At 40.1% G+C, this 25,940-nt stretch overlaps 1 protein-coding gene across 1 annotated transcript; it reads left to right on the top strand.

Moving 5' to 3' along the window:
* The first annotated feature begins 4,856 nt into the window (after positions 1 to 4,856).
* Positions 4,857 to 24,190, top strand: LOC138751722 (protein lifeguard 1). The gene is made up of 10 exons (XM_069914394.1): positions 4,857 to 4,942; positions 5,348 to 5,679; positions 7,646 to 7,724; positions 17,391 to 17,444; positions 17,534 to 17,624; positions 18,173 to 18,210; positions 18,303 to 18,390; positions 18,478 to 18,567; positions 19,669 to 19,716; positions 23,869 to 24,190. The coding sequence occupies exons 2-10, from the start codon at positions 5,394 to 5,396 to the stop codon at positions 24,016 to 24,018; spliced, it is 924 nt and encodes a 307-aa protein (XP_069770495.1). The 5' UTR covers positions 4,857 to 4,942; positions 5,348 to 5,393; the 3' UTR covers positions 24,019 to 24,190.
* Positions 24,191 to 25,940: the final 1,750 nt, after the last annotated feature.

Raw genomic sequence — 25,940 nt, 5'->3', positions numbered from 1 at the left:
GTCCAAGGTATTGCCACATGTATTGCCACATGCGGACAGTTGCCACTTTGGACCATGCAATCGGCACCATCTCCTCTACAAACCAGTGATGCAATGTGTGAGTTATGGGGGCCGCTATTCTGGACCACCAGCCATAAGCAGTTGGTAACGCACCCGTTTACTTGGATGTCCATCATGGACCTGGTGAGTTCATGTGGTGCCTCTTGGTTCAGGTCTAAAGAACACCACACAAACCTTCCAGCAACTCATGGACCCAGTGGTCGAGAACTGGACAGCACCTCCGTGGACCTGGATGACATCCTGGTGGCGAGTAGGAACCAACAGGAGCAGATGGCACACCTTCGCAACCTCTACAATCTACTGAGCGAGTTTGGCCTGACGATCAACCCAGCCAAATGCCAGTTTGAATTGGAGGCCATCAACTTCCTGGGCTACAGGATAGCCAGGGAAGGGGCCACACCACTACCCTGTAAAGCGAAGACCATCCGGAAGTTCCCCAGACTCAACAAGACCAAGGGACTACAGGAGTTCATGGGGATGATCAATTTCTATCACAGGCTCCTCCCCTCAGCTGCCTGGATCATGAAGCCCTTGTTTGTCCAGATGGCAGGCAAGGCAAAGGACACCACCTGGGCCTTCGTGAAGGCCAAGAAAGCCCTGGAAGATGATGCTCTCCTGGCACATTCCAGGTCAGATGCTCCAACGGTCCTGAAAGTGGATGTCTCAGGAATGGTGATCAGCAGAGTTCTGGAGCAGCAGATCGAAGGAAGTTGGCAGCCACTGGCTTTCTTCAGCAAACATCTGCAGCCTCCAGAACTAAAGTACAGTGCTTTCAACAGAGAGTTACTGGCACTGTACTTAGCCATCTGCCACCACGTACTTCCAAGAGGGTAGGTCCTTCACGTCTTTCACAGATCACAAGCCCCTGACTTTCACCTTGGCTAAAATCTGATCCCTGGTCTGCCAGCCACCAATGACACCTATGTTACATCTTGGAGTACATCACAGATGTAAGGAATGTCTCTGGCAAGGACATCATGGTGGCCGGCGCACTGTCCAGGCAAAGTATCCACATGTTATTGAGGGGAGTGTACTTCGTGGCACTGGCGGAAGCACAGCAGAAAGATGAGGAGATGCAGGACTGCCATATTGGGACTGAAGCTCCAGGACATCTCAGTCGGCACAGGTAACATGACCTTCCTGTGCGACGTGGCCACCGGTAAGGTCAGACTCATCAACCAGGCGGCTTTGAGATGACAGGTTTTCGACTCCATCCACAGACTGGTTCATCCATCCATCAGGACCACAGTCCAGCTGGTGACCAGCAAATACATGTGGCATGGATTGTGCATGTAGGTCAGCAAGTGGGTGAAGGCATGCACACAGTGCCAAACAACCAAAGTACAGCAGTACCCCAAGACCCCATCTTAGCACTTCAAGCCTGTAGAACAAAGGTTCAACCACATCCACGTGGACGTAGTAGGACCCTTGCCAGCATCCCAGGGTTTCCGCTATCTGTTCACGATGGTCAACCGCTTCACCAGGTGCCCAGAAGCAGTCCCACTGGCAGGCACATCCACAATCTTGCGCGCCAGGGGCCTCATCTCATCCTGGGTGGTTTTCGTGCAGTTGGATAACCATGTTGAGGAACTTTGGAGGGCATCCGAGGCGCTCTAGTATTTGCCGAAGCCATTTCCTGCTCATAGTGTCGAAGGCTTTGGTGAGGTCAACAAAGGTGATGTAGAGTCCTTTGTTTTGTTCTCTGCACTTTTCTTGGAGCTGTCTGAGGGTAAAGACCATGTCAGTAGTTCCTCTGTTTGCGCGAAAGCCGCACTGTGATTCTGGGAGAACATTCTCGGTGACACTAGTTATTATTCTATTTAGGAGAATCCTAGCGAAGATATGCATACCCAAAATCTGTACTTGTCCCACTCCCCCCCCCCCCCCCACTACCCACCACAGTGAATACATTTCAAAAACTTATTTCGATCCCACTCATCTTGGGGCACATGACCCCTATGAAGATCTGTATGAAAAGAAATCACAATGGCAAAACCATTCAAAGTAAACACTAAAAAGAAAAGAAAGAAACTCAAAAGAAAAAGAAAACCAAGGACCTGAAAAGAAAAGGGCAGGTCCATCGTCTGCACCAAGACCTATTTCCATAATCACACCTCTGTCCGAAATGGCATTTAAAGGACCTTATTCCTTTTTAAAAGGGGGGAATCAATCTATCTGGGTACCAATGTACTGCAAGTAAGGACTAGAGGGCATAGTTTAAGAATACAGGGTAGGGCCTTTAGGACGGAGATGAGAAAACATTTTTTTACCCAGAGAAGTGTGAATCTGTGGAATGCTCTGCCACAGAGGGTGGTAGAGGCAGATTCGCTGATTATGTTCAAAAGAGAGTTAGATAAGACTCTAGTGGTCAAAGGAGTTAAGGGTTTTGGGGATAAGGCTGGAAAGCGGTATTGATGGTAGTGATCAGCCATGATCTGTAAAATGGCGGTGCTGGCTCGACAGGCCGAAGGGCCTACTCCAGCTCCTATTGTCTATTGTCTATTGTCTATTGTCTAATGAATGTGTCATGTTTCCTCCATAGGTTATATGTGATTTTCTCCATGGGATTGCAACTCTGTATTTCCATATTCCATTGTGTGGTATTTAATTGGGAGTTGAACTTCCACAAAACTCTATACACCTCCTGGCTACCGCCAAAGCGACCTTCAAAAATGAAAAGTTATTTGTCTACTTAACAGCAAAGCAGGTTATCTAAGACTTCAATGGGATTTTGATCAAATGGAAAAGTGGGTTAAGGAATGGCAGATGAAGTTTAATTCAGCTAAGTGTAAGATGTTGCCTTTTGGTAAGTCAGACTAAGGCAAGGCATGCACAGTAAATTTAGGGCCTTGCAGAATGTACAAAAGAGATTTAGGGGGTTACAGTTCTCTGAAAGTGGTGACACAGGTAGACTACCTGGTGAAGTTGGCGCTCAATATGCTTGCCTTCAACAGGCAGGAAATTGAGTACAAGAGTTTGGTGTTACTACAGCTGTACAGACATTGATAATGCCACATTTGGCATGTAGTGTGCATTTCTGGTCATCCATCTAGAGGAATTATATCACCAAGGTGGAAAGATACGAATAAGATTTACAGGATGTTACCAGGTCTGGAGGGCTTGAGAGGCTGAATAGGCTAGGATTTTTCCCCAGGAATGTAAGAATTTGAGGGGTGACCATGTGGAGGTATATAATATCAAAAAGTGCAAAGATAAGGTAAATAGTCATAGTCTTTTCCCCAGGCTATTGAAATGTAAAACTAGACAGCATAGATTTAAGGGGAGAAGTGAAAAGATGTAATAGGGACCAAAGGGACAAATTTTTCATTCGGAGAGTGATGAGCTCATGGAACAAGTTTCCAAAGTTAACTGTAAACGTGGGTACAATTATGGCATTTAAAAGACATTAGGAAAAGTTCAGAGGGATATAGGCCAAACACATGGAAATGGAAGAGTTTGGAGAAAGGACCTGTTTCTATACTTTTTAGCTCTTGGACTCTGTACTTGTACTGTGGTTCATTGCTAAGAATTAAAGCTAAAAGACTATTTAGTCTTATTGTCAAAAAACTTTGTTTCCTCTGGCTCTCTCCAGTAGACATTAAAGATTATCCTGAGATCTCTACAAAAATCATTCTTGGGGAGACAATTATGTTTTTTTTAACACAGCCAGTATGTTCCAGGAATTTATTCTTAATTTTCCAGAATGCAGTCTGTGTAAAGAGATTGGAATGGGAATAAGGACTCAGTCCCATTTCGACGTTTTACCTTCTCGACCCATAGTTATTTTCATGGATCACCTGGACTCTATATTGAACTGCAGGTGATCTGTGAGCAATGGGATAATGAATAGGATGTCCAGCCTCCTTAAATACTGCACTTCAGGTATTGTGTCTAAATTCATGGTGATACAAATATTTGTAGTTTTGGTCGTTCCTGTATGAACGATCATTCCTGGAAGGTAGGAAGACACTTCAGAATGGAAAAATCATGTAAGTTCTACGTAAAAAAACATAAATGATGCTAACATTGGCCCAAAATAAAAGCAGCTATTGGTTATTTATCTGGTTTTAATTTAATAATAGAAGTTTGTGTATTTGCTGAGTATTTCTGATCGAAGAAATGTGATATTAATGAGGAGGTTTTGATTCTAGTTCCTATGTCATCTGAGGACGGAAGTAAATCAGTCGGAAGCACCACTCTAACTTCATTCTCACAAAGAGAGATAATTGGACGAGGAGTTTGGGGAACTCCATATCGGGTGTTTCAGAACAGAGAAGATGTATGAGTTGGAGAGGGGTCAACTGTCCGACAGACAGGATGAAAGGAAAATCAATACAAGAGATCTCCAGATTCAAGAACAATTTCTTTCCAGCTGTTATCAGTCTCTTGAAAGGACCTCTCACTGTTTAACTGTATTTTTCACAATATCCTGAAAATTGTCCTAGTAACAATAAATGCTGCACTATTTGACTTATTGTAACATTATTCTCTGCACTTTGTTTTATTTTTCATTATTCACTGTACTTAACTGTAAGGTGACTTGCCTAAATACCATGCAAACCAAAGCCTTTTCAATGTGTTTGGTACACTTGACAAGAAACAATTCAATTCAATACCAGTTCATATGAATTCTAAGTTACAGTAATGCTTTAAGGAAAACTTTATTGAACTAATTACTAAGGGAACTAGTTGGGCAACAGGATCTGTTTCCATACTGTATAGCCTTGTGACTTTAAATATAAGAGGAAATGTGACTGAAGCAGCAGATAAATGTCACATGGTGCTATTGTAAACAAAGTGCAGGTTGTACCTTGTACCATTCACCATTTATAAGTAGTTTGCCATTTCTGCAGTCAAACAACATTTCTATAACAGATTTGCAGTAAGTAGAGCATTTTTTAACTTGATTAAAGAAACACTTTTAGAAACTATCCAAATTGAAAGTGAAACATGATCATCCATATTGTAGAGGTTCAGGTTTTGAATATATTTTCTGAAATGTTTTGGTACATTAGGTATTAGGCGGACAGCACCTAATACTTTGAATATGCCTGAGATTGTCTGATCTCGGAAGCTAAACAGGATCAGGACTGGTCAGTACTTGGAGGGGAGACGACCTAGGAACACCAGGTGCTGTAGGTTTCTGTGAGGGGTGTTGGACAAAGAGGCATCTCTTTCTGCCTCATTGTAGAGAAAAGTTAAAGAATTTCATGTATGTTACATTCTAAATGTAGTATTATGTGACAATAATGGAAATTTTACATTGATTAATTAAGTTTAATTCCAGAGAGACAATTAACCAACTGTTGAAAGACTCGTCGCATGTGGACATAATGGAATACCATGCACCAGCTTATCTCCCAGAACAGCCAGTCAATTCAAAAATACAAATGAGGGACTCTCAAGACAGACGTTATCAGGACTCTCCTCCAGTATACCTCCCACAGGAATACCCCACTCCAAGATACACACCCCAAAATCAGGGGCATCTTCCAAGTGAACCATATCAAGTCTTCACAGGGCCTCCTCCCCTATCTCAGGAAGATGCTCCCCCAGAGTATCAAAATGAATTTGCCACTGAAACAGAAAAAAACTTTTCAGACAGTGTCATAAGGAGAGGTAAGTCACCTTCTTGTATTCTGATGGATAAGCAATGCTTCACATAGCTAAAATCATAAAGCAATGTAAGCCGGAATGGGGTTAAGTGTGAATAACGATAATTGGATGAACAAAATGAACAACTCTGGTCAGATCTGTGTCAGCGAAGCTTTGGCTACTATCAATGCCAGGTATAGATTGGTTCATTATAATTTTCTCCATCAACTGTACCTCACCCCACAGAAATTACACCAATATAAACCTGAATTATCAGAGATGTGTTTTATGTGTGGTGTAGAGATTGGTTCCTTTTAACATACCTGGCTTTGTACGAAGGTGAGCCCTACTGGTCTGACCTCAGTAACACCCTAACTAAGATCATGGGTGTCACCTTCCCAGTAGATCCAGAGCTTTGTCTTTTGAGGAACTTTACCACAGTTGGTAGATCATTAGCCAATTCTCAAATTAAATTTCCTTATGTGTGGCCAGAAAATGCATGGAGTAATATAGAAGTCTGACTCCTATCTACTCAACTCATGGATAGGTGGTCTTTGGAGAGGAATAGCTCCATCACACTTGAAAAGGTTACATACAATCTCAGGAAGGGATATAACACCTTCCTAAAATCTGGCAGCCTTATTTGGAGCATATAGGTATCTCATTGGTGCCAATATAGGGTTACGATTGCTACCAGCTAGCCACTTGACCTCTGTAAAGATTTTAACACTGTGGTATTATTGTGTCTCCATATGTTTTACTGTACACACTGACAATGGGATACCTTTTTATGTTTCTTTTTCTTCGTTCTTTCTATGTTTAATAGGACTGATATAGAGGGGAGGGGTTCTCTTGATGTTTTGTATTTGGTATGATTGTTGATTGTTAAATATATTTAAAATTATAAATAAAATATTACCAAAAATGTAGATGAATGGAGAATTTTAGATGACTGTGGGTTCTGAAATGTTTACAGAACATGTAAAGAGAGGTAAGAGTTAAATGTTCAAGGAATGGGAAAGTGTTGCCCAATAAAAGTAATCAGGAACAATTGTTCCGTCGATCAGCAGGAGATGGGGAGGTAGAAAACTTAAAGTGAACTGTAGTTTATAGACAATGGAAGATTGATGATTTGAGTGTCAGAATAGTTGAATGTTTGGAGGTGACATGGCCATATTTAAAGAATTTAGTGGCAATGGACTGAAGTTGGAACAAATGCAGATGAATCACAAGTGAACGAAAGTTCTCTCGTTGCATCAGAGGATCACAAGTTGTTCAATTCACCTTTGGACAGTTGCCAAGAATGTGCTTATTGACAACAGTGTGAAGTTCCTGATGGGAACTTAGGCTTCCCAAAGTTCAAATGGAGTAAGTTCAACAGTCAGAGAAGAAGTAGAGCAGCTCCTATATGGTAAACGAGAGAGGTGTGGAGGGAGAGAGCTGAATTTCATCAACCCACTAAATATTAATTTTGACACCATGTACAAAAATGTAATTGACCAAGAATCCAGAGGAAATAGCGGAGAGACAAGAGGAGAGGCTATTGGTGGAGGAGGTCTTGGTATTCTTAGATTAAATGTGGGTATTAAATGAATGTAGCTTGAAAATAGAGGAGATTATTGGAGAAATGTTTGCCAGGGAATGGAGAGAGATCAATGAGAGAGGAAATGCAGATGGATCTAATGCCTTACAAAATACCTTAGGGCAGAACAGTTAGCATAGTGCAGCCCCAGCGACCTTGGTTCGAATCTTGCGCAGTCTGTAAGGAGTTTGTACATTCTCCCGTGTTTGCATGAGTGAAGGTGCTCCGATTTCCTCCCACCATTTAAAAACATGCCGGAGGTGTAATTGGGTGGCATGGTCTCATCGGTCGAAAAGTCCTGTTACCTTGCTGTATACCTAAATCTAAATTTTAAAAGAAATGATGTCTTGAAAATGCTTTTACTTAATGCTGAAAAAATCTAATAAATATAATGTACTCTTTCAACAGCTTTTATAAGAAAAGTGTTTCTCACATTAATGATCCAATTGTTAATCACCATAGCCATAGTCTGCATGTTTCTATATTGGTAAGTAAGATATTTACAAAGATATCAAAATCGGAGATTTACCTGTACAGTGTTTATTTAGAAGAATATTGTTATCAAATGTTGATATTCTATTCCTCCCCACTGTAAGAACCTTTTTAATCAATCCTGGTGTGCTTGTGAAGGCTGGTAACATTTTAGTCATTTTCTTTACAATATTTTGTGCCAGGGTCCATAGAGGCTTATCAGACCTCTGGTTGACATCCAACAGCTTTATTGCAGTAGTCATTTATTACTTAACTACTGTCATTGAATCTCTCATTATCATCATACAGAGTCACAATTAACAGGAAACTTAAGGGAGCCAGTCAGAAAAGTGCTGTGGCTACAAGAATAGCTTAATGACGAGTGAATCATCTCTTGGCTTCCCAAGATCATTTAACCATCTGGTATAAGAGATAGGATCTCTTGGTACCTGCCACATTGACCACCGCCAGTGGGCTAATATCGCCTCAAACCGTGCACCTTGGTGCCTCACAGTTCGGCGGGCAGCAACCTCCTTTGAAGAAGACCGCAGAGCCCACCTCACTGACAAAAGACAAAGGAGGAAAAACCCAACACTCAACCCCAACCAACCAATTTTCCCCTGCAACCGCTGCAACCGTGTCTGCCTGTCCCGCATTGGACTTGTCAGCCACAAACGAGCCTGCAGCTGACGTGGACATTTACCCCCTCCATAAATCTTCGTCCACGAAGCCAAGCCAAAGAAGATAAGAGATAGGAATGGAATTAGGCCATTCGGTCCATCAAGTTTGTCCTCCATTCTATCATGGCTGATCTACTATCCTTTTCAACTCCATTCTCCTGCCTTCTCCAGTAACCCTGGATTGTCTTCCGAAACAAGAATATTGACTTCTATCTTAAAAATACCCAATGACTTGGCTTCCACAGCCATCCATGGCCACAATTTCCATGGGTTCATTTTCCTCTGGGTAAAGAAATTCCTCCTCATCTCTGTTCTAATACTTTTGTATTTTGATGCTGTGCCCTCTGGTCCCAGACTCCCCCACCATAGGAAACATCCTCTCCACATCCAGTCTAACTAGTCCTTTTAGTATTCAATGTTTTAATGAACATACCTCTAAACTCCAGCAAGTGCAGTCCCAGAGCAATCAAATGCTCATCATATGATTATCCTTTCATTCCAGGAATTATTCTTGTGAACTTCCTCTGACCTCCTCCAATGCCGTCCCATCCTTTCTTAGATAAGTAGCCCAAAACTGCTGGTGTATGCAAATTTGGAAGAGATGCTGGTCTTTGTCTGATTTTGCTGCCTTCTTTTGCAGACAAGTCCCTGGCCTAAGATTAGTGAGAGCAGAAGGCCATTGAAGCCAATCTATACAGCTTTTAAAATGGTCTCAAGACAAAACTGTCACAGTTAAAAATTAACCCATCATCGGAAAATATTGTTCCCTTCCAAAGCCACTGCTTCTTAACAGCTCGACAGGCTGAGCAATAAAAGCTAGGTTTAATGCCAGTCCCCTGCAGATTCATATGGAAGGGGAATGTGACATATACTTCAAAGTGCGAATAGTCAATGCACGGAACAATAACAGAATGTGCTTGGACATATTCCACAGGTCAGGAAGATATGGATAGGGAAACAGAGTCAAGGATGTCCTTCATCAAGATTTGATTCCTTTTAATAAAGGGAACAATCTCCTCGCTACCCATTCATTCAAATACAAATTATTTATATTTTCCTCTTATTTTTTGTGACAAAGATGGTGGCCATTGGACCAATCAAGCTGGATCTAAAGGGCTGAATGACCTGTTCCAGTGCTGTTCTGTTCCATTAATCCCACTTCCTTGTAATTTTTTCTCTCATTCATATCCATTAATCACCCCTTCACCCACTACCCCACCCCAACCCCAACCAAATCTCCTATCACCCATCTACCCTAGAAGCAATTTGCAGTTGACCTACCACCACAAGTCCATAAGTACCAGAGCACCACAGGGCTCCATTCTTAGCATCCTATGATTGTCTGGCATGGCTGTTTCCGCTCCGTAAATGGTTATATGGTTATGGTTATATGGTTGGACAACCATACCATCTTCAAATTCACTGATGATACTACGGTAGTGGGTTGTATAAAAAGGGGCAATGAGTAAACATACAGGAGGGAGATTGAAAACTTGGCTGAATGGTGCCCCGACAACAACCTCACCAAAACCAAGGAGCTGATTGTTGACTTCAGGAAGGGAAAACCAGAGGTGTAGAATTCAGTGATCATTGGGGGATAAGAGGTGGAAAGGGTGACCAAATTTAAGTTCTTGGGAGTCACTATTTCGGAGGATCTTTCCTGGACCCAACACATTAATGGCGTCGTGAAGAACGCATGTCAGTGCCTCAACTTCTTCAGGTGTTTGTAAAGGTTCGATATGACATTGGAAACCCTGGCAAATTTCAACAGATGTGTGGTGGAGAGTGTACTGACTGGTTGCATCACGGTCTGATATGGGGACACCAAGATTCCTGAGTGTAAAGCCCTGCAAAAGGTAGTGGAGGCAGCCCAGGACATCACAGGCAAATCCTTCTCCGCCATCGAGAACATCTACATGGAACGCTGCCATCAGAAAGCAGCAGCAATCATCAAGGTTCCACACCACACAGCACACACTCTGTTCTCAATGCTGCCATCAGGAAAGAGGTATAGGTGCCACAAGACTGGCACCACCAGGTTCAGAAACAGCCGCTACCTCTCCACCATCAGACTCCGCAACAATAAACTCAATCAGGAATTCACTTTGTTTACATTTCATTATTTGTTTACATGTGCACGTTGTGTACAGGTTTTTGTTTGCACTGCCAATAGGTGATAATTCTGCCTCATCCACAGGAAAAAGATTCTCAGGTTGTATGTGATGTAATGTGTGTACTCTGACAATAAATATGAAATCTGACATGTTTGGAAATAAATATTTTGTCAGAAAATAAGATTTTGATATGTATGAATAATTCTGGGTAAATTTTATTTTAAAAATAATAAAGTCACTAAATGCATGTTTAAATAACTAAAAAATAAGCTACTAATAGCAAACAACTAAAAATAAGCTACTAACGACAAATAAATCGAAAAGGGAATTTACTTCTCTTTATCATCTTCAGAGCTCTATAATCCCTCTGAGGTCAATAGGCTCATGGATCCCACATCTCCATCAATAATAGTGTAAACATTGGGGAATCTCAACATGATCTGTTCCACAGTGAGATTTCCAGTTCTGTGCAGGATGGCTGGCATTACCCAGCAGAATCCAGACCATTGTTTCACATTCAAAGATATGAATATCACACATTGTAAACTAACTTTATCTATTTTGTCCAGCAATAATTTATACTGTGATATTAAACAAAGACCTTTTCATTCTGCTTTTCTAAAGAATGTCTTCATCAGCATTGCCTTGGTGACTTGCCTGCAGTAAAGTTGCAAATTGTCAGGAATTTATCGATTCCACGTGTTTCCACTTTAGTGTGTGCTTTTCCCTAAAGCACAGTATTTCTTTCATGTTAAGTTAATATCCCTGCACACCTAAGGTAATCCCTCTTGTTACATGGTGAAAAAGAACCAACTGAATCCTTAACTTTTTCACTTATTTGTCAAGTAGTCTACATTCCTTGCCTGTGATAAACAGAGGTTGGTTTAGATAGGACTAGATGACAAATATTTAATAATTCCCCTATGAATAGTTCAAAGACTGCATGCAAGAGGTCAAAAAAAAATTTGACCATATATTTATTCATTCAAGGGATGTGGGTACAGGCTGAGTCACCATGTAATTGCCCATTGCTAATTGTCCTTGAGGAATTGATGGTGAGCTGCTTCCTTAATCTACTGCTTCTTTGAGATGCAGCTATATCCAGAATACTGTGAGGGATGGATTTCTGGAATTTTTCCCCCACAATGGTGAAAGAACGTGATATATTACTAAATCAGATTGGTGTGTAGTTGACCACTTCCAGGTGGTAGTCCCATGCTTTTTCCTTGTCCTTCTGGCTGGAAGAGGTTTTATGTTTAGAAAGTGCTGACTAATAAGTCCTGGTGAGTTGCTGCAGTGCATCTTGTAGATGGTACAAATTGGTGCTATGGTATCTTGATGGTAGAGTAAATGAATGGTTGTGGGTGGGCTGTTATGTCTTATATGGTTTCGAGCCTCTTAAATATTGATCATCATCCAGTCAAGTGGACAGTATCTCATCACACTCTTGATGAGCCTTGTGAATGGTGGACAGGCTTTGGAGAATTAGAAGGGAGCTACAATTCCAATCTATGACCTGCTCTTGTAACCATATTTTGTATTTAGCTTCTACAGTTCAGATTCTGGTCAATAGTAAACTCCAGAATATTGGGAGTGTGGGATTCAGTGATTGTAATGCCACTGAATTGGGTGTGATATCTGGATTTTCTCTTGTTGGATATCATTCTTGCCTGGCACTCGCGTGACAAAAACCTTTTACCATCTAACCCTTTAAAAGCATTGCCTATCCAGATTCGTGACAAAATATCTTCTAAACATTGTAAATGATCCCATCTCTACCACTACCTCTGGCAGCTCATTCCACAAACTTACCACTCTGTGTGAAAAATATCTCCCTTGGATCCCTTTCAAATATTTCTTCTCTCACCTTAATCTTGGAAATAGACCATTTACCTTATATAAGCCTCTATAAGGTCACTGATCACTCCAAGGAAAGAGGACCCAGTATATTCAGGCTCTCAATGTAATTCAAGAATATAAGTAACAGGAGTAGGTCATCTGGCCCATCCAGCCTGCTCTACCATTCAATGATTAATCTCGCCAAGGACTCAACTCCACCTACCTGCCTTTTCTCCAATACCCTTAATTCCCCTTCTGTACATGAATCTATCTAACTCAATCTTAAATATATTTAATGAGGCAGCTTCTACTCCTTCCTCAGACAACTCAAGTTCACCAGTCCTCATGATATTCTTGTGAATCTTCTCTGCACCCTTTCCATCTTATGCAATAGTCCAAGTCTCTCTCACCAATGACTTGTTCAGTTATGACAAGATTTTTCAACTCTTGTACTGTAATGCCCCGATCAATAGAGGCAGCATGCTAAATGCCACCTTCACCACCCTACCTGTGACCCCACTTACAGTAAAGCTATTTATGGGTGCCCCTCGACCTTTCTTCTTTACAGCTCTGTCCAGGTCCCTATGATTTACTGTGTAAGCCCTGCTGTGGTTTAACTCATCAAAATGCAACACTTTGCATTTGTCTGAGTTAAATTCCATCTGCCATTTCTGGCTTACTTTCCCAAGTCACCTGGCTCCTGTTGTAATCTCCAATAACCTACTTTACTGTCAACTATACACTATATTCAGTGCTATCATAAACTTACAAACCATGTTAACAACATTGTCAGCCAAGTCAGTTGTATAATGACAAAAATCAGTGCACCAGCACTGATCTCTGTGGCATACTGTTAACCAATGATCAGAGGTCTAATTGGAGTAACAACCTATCCACTATTACCCTCTGACTCCCACCATCAAGCCAATTCTGTATCTAATTGGTGGGATGTCCTCCAGTTCTATTGCTAATAATAGGGGTGAATGATCTGATAGTAGTCTAGCTTTATATTCAGTTTTCCTAACTCTCCTTTGAATATGGGCTGACAACAAAAACATATCAATCCTTGAGTAAGTTTTGTGCCTACTTGAATAATATGAAAATTCCTTCTCTCTTGGGTGTTGCCTCCTCCATATATCCATAAGTTTCATTTCCTGCATTGATTTAACCATAAATTTGGCTACTTTATTCTTTTTACTTGTCTTTTATCCAGTTTTATCTAACATTGGGTCCAAATTAAGGTTAAAATCCCCTCCTATCAATATATTTCCTTGTGGACCTGCAATCTTCAAAAAAATATCCTGCATAAACTTTTGATCCTCCTCATTAGGTGCGTATATATTGAGCAAACTCCAAAATTCTGAGTATATTTGACATTTTATCATTGCATACCCCCCTCCCAGATCTATTATTTCCTCCTCTATTTTGATTGGTACATTTTTGTTAACTAGTATGGCTATACCTCTAGCTTTTGAATTATAGGATGCTGCCATTACATGTCCTACCCATTCTCTCTTTAGTTTGTTATGTTCTGCTTCAGTTAGATGCATTTCCTGCACAAATGCTATATCTAATTTTTCCTTCTTCAATAAATTTAGTAGCCTCTTCCTTTTAATTTGGTTATGTATTCCATTAATGTTTATTGTCATATAGTTCAACATGGCCATCTTATACCTTACATACATCTCTTTTCCACTTCTTTGCCACCTCCATCCCCCTTTTTCCCATTTTCATCTTAGTTTTCTCTTATTACACTTAATATATGACAACACATTTAAGACATAAAGTACCCCTGCAGTTCCCACATCTACTAATACCTTAATCCCAAAAGTTCCCCCCCTCTCTGAGTTGCCCCATACCCCTTGCTGGGCAACCACAACTCCCCTTTTCATTTGGGTTGCAATATTGTTCGCAGCGTCAAATAATTTTGCAGTGACGGTTATTCCCCCTCCAGAAAATACTTTTTTTTAAACACAAAGCTCTCTCTCTTCTTTTTATCCCCCTTACTCCCTTCCTTCCCTTCTCCCTCTTTAGTTCTTTACATATACATTGTTTTTACATCTTTATATATACTTTATCACCATTCTTCATTCATGTAACATCTCTTCATCTCTTCTCCTGTCCTGCAAACGTTCTGCGAATTTTTGCTCTTTCTCTGGATCCAAGAACAGTCTGTTTTGCTCCCCGGGTGTAAATATTTTAACCATGGCTGGATGTCTTAATATGAACGTAACCTTTTTTTTCCATAAAGTTGATTTTGCTGTATTAAATTCCTTCCTCCTCTTTAAGAGTTCAAAACTTATGTCTGGATAAAAAAATATTTTTGACCCTTGTATTCCAATGGTTTATTGTCCTCTCTAATTTTATTCCTTGCCCACTCCAGTATATTTTCTCGTCGTATATCTCAAAAATTTTACTAAGATGGATCTTGGTTTTTGATGTGTCTGTGGTTTCAGAGCTAATGCTCTGTGTGTCCTTTCTATTTCCATTTCTTCCTGCATTTCTGTTGTTCCCAGGATCTTTGGGATCCATCCTTTTATAAATTCCTTCATGTCTGTGCCTTCTTCACCCTCCTTCAGGCCCACTATTTTTATGTTGTTTCGCCTACTATAATTTTCCAACATTTCAATTTTCTGAGATAACAACTCTTGTGTCTCTTTAATTTTTTTGTCACTTTCTTCCAATTTTCCTCTTAAGACATTCACTTCCATTTCTACAGTCGTTTCCCGCTCTCCACACTCTCTACTCTTTTCCCTATTTCTGTCATTACCAGTTCCAACCTTTGCATTTTATCTTCTGTTCTTTTCATTTTTTTTAAATTGCATTAAACTCTGATAACCATTCTTTTAGTGATCTCATTTGTTCTTCAAAAAGACTTTATCTATATTCTTGTGGAGAAACAGAAGTACCTTCACAGAATTTGCTCGAGACAAAAATTGAGAACAAAGAACATTTATTATACAACAATGCAAAGTTGGGTGCTTCCCCTTACCCTGGGAATACACACATACACTGGGGCTCACCCAACTTTTATACAGTTGATTTCAGTATAGAAATACCCTCCCCCTTACATTCTTCTGCCTCCTGGATGAGTTTGGCATTAGGCAATCCTGTCTGCCTACGTGCAGTTTCTGTGAACTTGGAGGACCAGGGGGTATCCTGTCGGTGTCCCATCATGTCATTGTCCTTATTGTCCTTATTCACAAACCTGCCTTATGCAGAACTTGCTAATACTGTCTAAAAGGCTAGAAGACCCTTATCTTATTCAGACTAACTCTACTTCCTACATTCTATTATCTATTCTTATCCTATTCATACTGGCTTTATTTATTACACATATATCTATACAAGTTTCCTCATCTTCATATTTTTATATCAGTTTTACTTATCTCTCACATTCTGTTCATCAGTTTTACTTTTTATTTCTCTTTGACCATCAGTTTTACCTTCTATTTCTCTGTGAAGATCTTGGTCTTCTTCTTCCTCTTCTTCTGTGTCTGTATCTATGTTTGTGTCTTCTTCTTCTCTTCTTTGTGTCTGTGTCTCTTCTGTTTTTCCTGATGAGCTGCTTGTATCTCTTTGTCGGGCCTCTTCTTGCTGGGCCTCTTGTTGCTGTTCCTCCCCTCTTGGGCCGCTCACCTGTTGTGCTTCTTGACATTGGTCTTCTTGTCGATCTTCCCTCCGTCTGTCTTCCACGTCTGTTTCGTTGCACCCTCTTCTGCTGTCTTCCTTATCCTCCAGCTGAGAGCCCTGGTGTCAGGCGTCTCTCAGCTGCTCGGTCTGTGACAGCCCGCTCCTCTGCTGAGCCCCCCTCCCGCTGGTGTCCTCTTTCTCCTCTGATTGCGCACTGCACAGTTGCACACTTTTGTTCGGATGCGAGAGCCATTTTTGTGGTGTACCAGCTGATGGGTCGTGACTCTGTAGGGCAGGTACTGACCTCAAGGGTCGGGCGCTCCTCGTCACCACAGTGTCCTGTTCCTTCCTGCAGGTAAGGCCTTCTTCCTTCTTCTCCGGCAACTTTTTTACTTTTTTTTTCCAGCTGTTCCTACTTTCTCCTTCTTGGAAGCCATCTTCTTTCTCCTCTGTATCTTTATCTTCTATTTCTTGTACTCTATTTCAGTTATGCTTTGCTTTTTCCTCACTTTTTTTTCTATTTTCCTGGAGAGGGCTGGTTTTCCTGACTGGCCACTACTCCCCAGGTAGATGCCTTTTTGAGAGAGTTTGCAACATATTCCCTACATTTAGACAGAAATTCAGGATAGCATGCAAAACTAAGTTTTTCATTGCATCTTGGAACATGAGACTTCCAAAGTAAGAAGTACATTTTGATATCCTGAAAGGGACAGAAAATTTCAGATAGGAATGCAAGCCTTTCTCTGTGTATGTGACACTTGTTAGATGAGGGGACAAATGACCATATCTGCAGCAGAGCGGCTATCAAAGGCATGAGGGTAATGTACCTCGGTCTCCCCAACAGCTGAGGAGCTGCTCTGCTAACTGGACCCAGCTAAAGACCCACAGGAGAAATTCTGCTACCGTCAATGACGAACTCAAAGAGCGAAAGCACTCCACTTTTAGACATTTCTTTTTCTGGCTTCCCTCATCATTTCTCAACATCTGCAAAATATATGTATGCAGTTTATTTCTTGGATTTCTCATGACGTCATTTCATGCACTATTTTTCCCCCATTTAGCCATCGTATTCTCCATTAAATAACTTGCCATTTATTCTTGAGCTTTTGTGTTTGTGTGTCATATTCATACTTCACAGAAACAGCTCCTTGCATGTGTTTATGTAAGTGTATGCACATATGTACATTTGTTTGTTCTCTGCTTTCCATTGCTTTTCGCCTTTTTAACTCTGGTTCTACTGAAACCCCCACTCCAGAAACATTAACTACAGCTACTCTCTAACCTACCTTTTCATTTGGACCCCAATTAAGAAATGGAGCTGGGATGATATCAAATGATTAAAGACTAATTTGCATGTCCTTCTCCCAAAATCTAGCAGCAGTCTTCTAATAAATGTCTTCTTATTTTATTTTATAGGCCAGCCCTGAACGTATGGGTAGCCAAAACATATTGGTTTACATATGCCTTAATGTAAGTAATCTTTAAAAAAGTTCTATTAATTCCCTCCTGCTTATATTTAGTATCTCTAAGTTGTCTCTCTCTCTCCCTCTCTATTGCAGTCCCGCCATCTTCATTTTAATCATTATTCTGTCATGCTGTCACGGTGTACGACGTAAAGCTCCATGGAACTTTGTGCTTCTTATATTATTTGTGAGTAATTAAGTCAAATAGTTACTCATATTTTCACTTCTTGGCCAACTTCTCTGTAGCCTGTTACTTGTTCACTTTGCTAACCGGCTTTTTAGGTATTTGAGTCAGCAAGCTGCCTAACTGCTCAATCCAGCTCTAACAGTTGGAAGGGGTTCCAGGTCGAGTTCGTCGTTTTAATGGACATCTGGTCAAATTCTTGTGGGAATGCCAATGAAGCTAGTTCACACCTTCCATTGATAGTTGGTGCAGAATTGAGGGAAATGATGTACAAAAGGCTCAATTCTAGTCATGATATGCATTTAATTTCCCTCTTCGAAGGCAGCACCATTTTGTTGCATTGGTTTTTTTTTGAGAGATGGATTTGAATGGGCATTGAAATCCAGCCATGCGATAAGCTTTCTCATTTATTTTCTTATAGCGATCACCCCGTCACAAAACTGCACAGCCTGGGACTCACTTTGGGGTTGGCTAATGCAATGCCTTCACTGAAAATGATTTCAGTTTTACATTATGCAATATCCATGATATTACATCCTTTTCATTAACAGACCGTTCTGGAAGGTTTATTGTTGGGAGCAGTTTCAGTGTAAGTCTTCATTTTGTTTGAAACATGTTTTGTATTCAATAAAATGTAATTTCAACTTTTTAGTTATGACTCATGTCTCCGATGCTTCTCAGTTTCTATGGAGCTGATGCAGTGATGTGGGCAATTGGTGCTACTGCATTTGTGTCATTTGGACTGACACTATTTGCCCTGCAAACAAAGGTACTGTTTACAACCCTGCTCCAGGCTTTTATAATGCTCATTTGTTCACTGCTGAGATCTGAATGGTTGACTTTGTTTTGTTTTCAGTGGGATTTGACCAAGGGACTTGGAATTTTGTTTGTGATATTACTGGTGTTATTAGCATTTGGAATTTTATGTGCCATAATACGATCACACGTAAGTCCCTTTTTATTTAAACCTCGTGTTTTTTTTCATTAAATTGGGATGACCCCTACTACGAGATCCACATTTATTGTCCTCCTTGATTGCTCTTGGGAAAGTAGCTGTTTTAAATAAATGGCCTGCTGTCTTTTCATAAGTTAATGGAAATGTAATCTGCTCTATTTCTGGATGATTTCTGGAAAGAAGAGACCAATGTCGTTTCATTTTGCCTCATCTTAACAACTAATATTTATACCTTGGAGGCATTTGGAGATCTTGATCAAAGAAAGCATTTCCCTTTTGATCCATGGTAGGGTGATATTATCCCATTATGTTGTCAGCTGAGACCAATCCCATATCAATATTCATAAACATGGAAACACGAGTCAATCCTGTAAAAATTACAATGTACTTGCCCACTTAGTCTTTTTTAAAACCTATTTCCTTTCCCTTTTATTAAAATTATGTTTTTTGTCTCCCACTTCCATTCCATTCTGCCTTAATTTTACTGCCACGTCTTCAGCACATGATTTTGACTTACCAAAACGTATGGATTATAAAGCATCAGAGTTTTGGTCAATAATCTTCAATGTACTGCAGCAAAAAAAATTACAGCAAGGATAATGAAAAATAAAATTTTAAATGATCACAAGACAATTAGGTAGTGAGAGGGGAATTTTATAATTATCGCTGCATTTGACAAATTAAAAATCTTCAACTTTTAAAATATTGGATATAATGAGGATCTTAGCAGAAAAAAAATTGATAATGAGACAAACTAAATAACTGAAACCCACAGGTTCAAAATGGACAAAACTGAAACTAATTTGCAGGTTAATGAGTAACTTTTGCCAAATCACTCTTCAAACATGAGGGTATTGCCAAACAGGAGCACAAGTCAGAATCTTGAACACACAGGTCTTTAGATCACTTCCACAGATCATTTTTCATCCATTGCAAATTAGTGAAGCTTGTTGCTCTCTGCAACACACATTTCCATTGTGCCTTCAGTGGCACAAAATTCTAAGCTAGAGTTGCAAAGCTGCAAAATAAGCCTTTGAAATGTCCCCCATTGTCTATGTGCAAAAAAATTGAATTGTTTTGCTTTCTCTACAGTGGCTCCAAATAATTTATGCCTCCTTAGGAACATTGGTCTTTTCTGTTGTAAGTATACTTCAGCTTAAAGTTTACAGATTATTTTTAGCATTTCCACACGGCCATGTAAAACAAGTGTGGTTTCTCAACAACTTCACCCAGTAAATTATAGACAGTCCCGGGTTACATCAGGGTTCTGCTCATAGGATCTGACCTTAAGCCAATTACTCTGCAATGTCCATTCTCAACAATCACCCATATTGAATTGTTGTACATACAGTTGGATTCATTATTTCATTTAATTGAATAATCATTCTTACAGTGCCCATAAATAAATGAATAAACTAATAGACTACATTATATCCAGTTATTAATGAATACTAGAAAAAATTTATCTTAACCATATAACCATATAACCATCTTGAAAATGCTTTAAAAATACATGAAAGAAATAAAGTCAGATTTCTATCAAAAAAGATCATTTGTAACCCAGGGAGCTCCTCGAGCTCCATTCTATTAAGTGAATTTTGTAGCGAAGACAGTGCTGTTAATGCAACCATAGTCCTTTCTTGCCTCTAGATGTCTGCTTCATATTTTTAATAGCTCCTGTTTACTCCCTCTGGTTTTCTTGTCTTCTTCTCTACTGGTCAGTTCCAATGCAATGTTATTGCCCAGAAATTTTATCTCTTTTTCTCTTTCCACAACTGTGGCCCAACCTGCTGAAGAATGTCAATACCTTTCTTCTGCATCGGTGATGTTTTGTTTTTGGGTTTACACCCTCTTTATCCCTACTTTAGAACATAGATAGTATTGCACAGGAACATGCCTTTTAGCCCATGATGTCTGCGGGAACCCTAAGAACATAAGAAATAGAAGCAGGAATAGGCCATCTAGCCTGTTGACACTGCTCCTCCGTTCAATAAGATCCGTGCTGTGAACTCAGCTCATCTAATTGCCTTTTCCCCATAGCCCTTAGTTTCCCTACTCTTCAAAAGTCTATTTACCTTTGTCTTAGATATATTTAATAAGGCAGAGTCTACTGATGCCTTGAGCAGAGAATTCCAGATTTGCACTCTCTGGGAAAAGCAGTTTTGCCTCATCTCCATCCGAAATCTACACCAAATCTTGAGTCTATGTTCCCTAGTTCCCATCTCACCTATTCAATGGAGGCAACGTTCCTACTTGTATCTTATCGATCCCCTTCATTATTTTAGATCTTTCTATAAGATCCCCTTTCATTCTTTTGAATTTAATCTTTAATTACAAGGTGTAGAAGCTGATTCTTTCCATTGAAACCCATGCTGCCCATTTACACCCAATTGACCTATAACCCAGTACATTTTGGAGAGTGGGATGAAACTGGAACACCCAGGGAAAACCCAGACAGACACTGGGAGAACATACAAAATCCTTACAGACGGAACCGGATTTGAACACTGGTTGCTGGCACTGTAATAGCATTGCACTAACCGCTTTGCTAACCATGCCACCTGAATACCAGTATGTATAGTCCCAGGTGACTCAACCCCTCCTCATAGGCTAACCAACCTGATGAACCACTTCTGCACCACCTCCAAAGGAATGAAAACAACCATCCAACTCTTTCCTCCCTCTCTCTCCTTCTTTACTGTCTATTTTCCCTCTCCAAAATCAGTCTTTAAGAATGGTTTCCACCTGAACCGTCGAGAATCCCTTCCTCTGATGCTGTTCAACTCATTGAGTTCCTCCAGCAGATAGTTTTTTTTGCCTCAGCGTCCAGCATCTGCAATCTCTTTTGTCTGTAATCCTCTAACGTCTCTCCATAATCGATTCTGAAGCCAATTTTCGATCCAATTTCAGCCTCAAGTTGCCAAGTTCCCTTGGATCCTGTGATCTCCAACTCTTTGGACCAGCTTTTCATTTGTGAATTTATCTAAATCTTACCTAAAGAATCATAGTCATTTAGTTCTAAAGAATAGAAACAGACCCTTTGACCCAAATTGTCCATCCCAACCAAGCTAGTCCCATTTATCTGCATTTGTTCTACATCCATGTACCTGTCTCAATGTCTTTTGAACATTACAATTGTTCCCACTTCTACCACTTCCTCTGGCAGCTTATTCCATATCTCACTATCCTCTGTGTGAAGAAGGTGCTCCGAGATCACTTAATAGAACATAGAACATTACAGCACAGTACAGGCCCTTTGGCCTACAATATTGTGCTGACATATAGAAACAACACTCTTTTAAACCTTCCCTACCTCTGACCCATTTCCCTCTTCTTTTTTTTGCATTCATGTGACTGTCTAAGAGTCTTTTAAATGTCCTGATTGTACCAGCCTCCACTACCACCACTGGCAATGCATTCCAGGCACTCACCACTTTCAGTGTTAAAAAAACCTTAGCCCTGATGTCTCCCTTGAACTTTCCTCTCCTTACCTTATACATATGTCCTCTGGTATTTGCTTCTCTCTCCCCTAGAAAATCATGCTAGCTGTCGACCCCAAGCTCCACATAATTTCATATACCTCTAGCAAGTCACATCTCATCTTTCTATGGTCCAAAGAGAAAGGCCCCAGCTCTGTTAACCTTGCCTCATAAAACATGTTCTCCAATCCAGACAATGTCCTGGAAAACCTGCTCAGCACCCTCTTCAAAGCCTCCACATCCTTCCTGTAATGAGGTGACCAGAACTGAACACAATATTCCAAGTGTGGTCTAACCAGAGTTTCATAGAGCTCTTGTAGCGGTTGTGTAGCGGGCCGAGCGGGCACACACCATGGCAACGCAAACTGTCGCCGGTGCAGTTCTGCGGGTGTGCAGAACCCTAATGCGAACTTCTGCCTACTTACCTAATGGACCACATGCGAGGGATACTGAGTGCCGAGGAATGGCACGTTGAGCTGTTGAGTCTCCTGGCTGGAGGCGCGGAACACTAACAAGGTTAAATTTAAACCTGCCGGCCCTGTGGATCAGCTACAATCTCATAGTGACGTCCCACCTTGTCCCATGGAGCCCAGGACACACAGTATATAAAAGAAGCCTGTAAATCCTGAATAAATCAATCTTGAGTTGACTACTCTGTATTTCTTTAGTAGCTTTACCGTAGTATCCACTACACTCTAACATTATCTCTTGACTCTTGAACTCAATCCCCTGATGAATGAAGGCCAGCATACCATAAGACATCCTAACTATCCTATCAACCTGTCCAACGACCTTGAGACATATATGGATTTGGACCCAAAGGTCCCTCTGTTTTCCACATTGCTAAGAATTCTGCCATTATCCATGTACGTTGCCTTCAATTTTGACAATCCAAAATGCATCACTTCACACTTATCAGGATTGAACTCTATCTGTCAATTCACTGCCCAACTCTACATCCTATTCAATATGCTGTTGTAATCTACGATGACTTTCTACACTATCCACAACATCTCCAACCTTTGATTCTTCCACTTTTGTCCAGGTTATTTATAAAAATTACAAAAAGCAGGGGTCCCAGACCAGATTCCTGTGGAATTCTTCCAGTCACTGACCTCCAGGCAGAAAATTTGAATATTTTAAATTTTAAATGTAAATATTTTAAATATTTCCACTCTCACCCTTAATCCATGCCCTCCTGTTACAGATTCCCCTATAATAGGAAAACAAATCCTTTGACTATTCACCTTTATGCCCTTTATTATTTTATAAACCTGTTTAAGTTGCTTCCTATGCTCCAGAAAGAAAAGTCCAAGCCTATCCAGAATCTCCCAATAATTCAACTCGCCAGACTTAGCAACATTCTGTGACTCTTTTCTTCACCCTTCCAGCTTAATATCTTTCTAATATTTGGGTGACCAAAGCTGCACAAGTGGAGTCTCACCACTGTCTTGTAGAGCCGTAATATAACATTCCTGCTACTGTTCTCAATGCCCCTGAACAATGAGGAGGAGCATAGCAAACACCTTCTTCATCTTCACTTTCCTGTCTGCTTGCGCCGTATTTTCATAGAACTATGGACCTGAACTCCTGATCATGGCGTGGAAAATGGATGTCACATTTTCCACAAGACAACAGTGATCATTTCAGCTGCAAAATTTGTCAGGTCACCCCTGTCTTATAACATTGATAAAGATATGCAGGATTAATATACTGCAATGTTTGTGAAGTGGAACATCTGCTGAATTGATATTAATCCAATTTTCATCATGTTGAAATAAAAATATAATGCTTTTTGTTATTTTGTTTTTAGTACCTTGTGATTGACATCCAATTAATGCTGGGAGGAAAGCACAGATACAGCCTCAGCCCTGAGGAGTACATCTTTGCAGCCCTGAACCTTTACCTTGACATTGTAAATCTCTTTTTGTTCATACTTCAACTCATTGGTCTGAGTCGTTAGGGGAAAAAAAGGCATTACGCAAATAGATGTAGCTATCATTCATGTGTTTTTATAGAAATATTTTTCTTCCAAAAATAATGACCTAATCAATAAGATGCAGAACAACAAATATGTAAACTTAGAAAATAAATGCCATCTTAATTCAATATTAAAGGATACAAGTTTGCAATGACTTGGTGGTACTGCATTATTTTAAAAAAATAGCTGTGGGCTTGAAAAGCTGTTCTCCACAAAACAGATCACAAAAATAATATGCAAAAGGTAGAAACACTTGTGAACTTAATACACTGCCTTAGCATTTTATTTTCTATCATGTGTATGAATTATTGGCATTAGAAATTAGTCTTAAAATATCACACTGAAAAATCTGAAAACTCTAAGTCCTTTAGCTAAGCTTAAACTTCTTTCCTCCAAAGTTGCTTTGTTGGGCCGATGGTTGGGCTCCAAATATTCCTATCAATGGACAAACAGAATGAAGATGGTTCAACTGAAGGAGAAGGTTGTATCAATGAAAATGCCACTAATATGATTCTGGATTTATCAGTGAGAAGAGCTCAGAGGGAGAGAGGACAAGGAAGTAAAAATAGAGTGTCATGAGTGGTCACCATTGTAAAATTGATGAGAGAGAGAGAGAGAGAGAGAGAGAGAGAGAGAGACAGACAGACAGACAGACAGACAGACAGACAGACAGACACTTGGTTGTGTTCTCATGAACAAAATTAACCTAGTTCTGGATTGTATAGCTCTGTGAGCCTTACATGACTTTCTCCACCCATACGGCTTCAGGCTAAACTCAGAGGTTAGGTGCAGAAGAGGCTACCTGCTTGGTATGATGGGCCTTATTGATGGTGTCTGTGCTCATAGAAAAAGAAGATAAATGTATATGTAAAGAACTAAAGAGGGAAAAGAGAGGGGAAGGAAGGAAGTAAGGGGGTAAAAAAGGGCGAGCTTTGTTATATGTGTAAAAAAAGTGTTTTCTGGGGGGGTTGGGGGAGAGAATAACTGTCACTGCGAAATCAGTTGACACTTGCGAGCAAGATCACAATCCAAATGGAAAGGGGAGACATGGTTGCCCGGCAAGGGATAAGGGGCAACTCAGAGAAGGAGGGGCATTTGGGGTTAAGGTAATATTGGGTATGGGAATTGTTGGAGTATTTTATGTTTTAAATGTGTTGTCATACATTGGGTTTAAAAAGGGAACACTGAGAGATGAAAATGGGAAAAAGGGGGATGGAGGTGGTGAGGATGCGGAAATGAGGTGTAAACAAGATATAAGATGGCCACGTTGAACGAAATGACTATAAACATTAATGGAATACATAACCAAATTAAAAGGAAGATGCTATTAAATTTACCGAAAAAAGAAAAAAATAGATGTAGCATTTGTGCAGGAAATGCATCTAACTGAAGTGGAACATAACAAATTAAAAAGAGCCTGGGAAGGGCACGTAGCGGCAGTATCATATAATTCAAAAGCTAGAGGTGTAGCTATATTAATTAATAGAAATGTACCAATCAAAATAGAGGAGGAAATAATAGATCCAGAAGGGAGGTATGTAATGATAAAATGTTAGATATACTCAGAATCTTGGAATTTACTCCATATATATGCACCTAATGAGGAGGATCAAAAGTTTAGGCAGGATATATTTTTGAAGATTGCAGATACACAAGGAAATATATTGATAGAAGGGGATTTTAAGCTTAATGTGGATCCAATGTTGGATAAAACTGGACAAAAGTCAAGAAAAAGAATAAAGTGGCCAAATTTATGGTTAAATCAATGCAGGAAATGAAACTTATGGATATATGGAGGAGGCAACACCCAAGAGAGAAGGAATATTCATATTATACAAGTAGGCATAAAACATACTCAAGGATTGATATGTTTTTGTTGTCAGCCCATATTCAAGGGAGAGTTA

Source organism: Narcine bancroftii, chromosome 1 (genome assembly GCF_036971445.1).
Source record: "Narcine bancroftii isolate sNarBan1 chromosome 1, sNarBan1.hap1, whole genome shotgun sequence".
NCBI lineage: Eukaryota > Metazoa > Chordata > Chondrichthyes > Torpediniformes > Narcinidae > Narcine > Narcine bancroftii.
Note: the sequence above shows the minus strand (reverse complement) of the source record. Positions and strands in the feature narration are given on the sequence as shown.

What these genes read in the sequence shown, in the direction of transcription:
- LOC138751722 (XM_069914394.1), top strand. Translation starts at nt 5,394, where the DNA reads ATGGAATACCATGCACCAGCTTATCTCCCAGAACAGCCAGTCAATTCA. An exon ending in AGACAGTGTCATAAGGAGAG is followed by an intron (nt 5,680 to 7,645) that starts GTAAGTCACCTT and finishes CTCTTTCAACAG; the next exon opens with CTTTTATAAGAAAAGTGTTT. An exon ending in GAACATTGGTCTTTTCTGTT is followed by an intron (nt 19,717 to 23,868) that starts GTAAGTATACTT and finishes TTTTGTTTTTAG; the next exon opens with TACCTTGTGATTGACATCCA.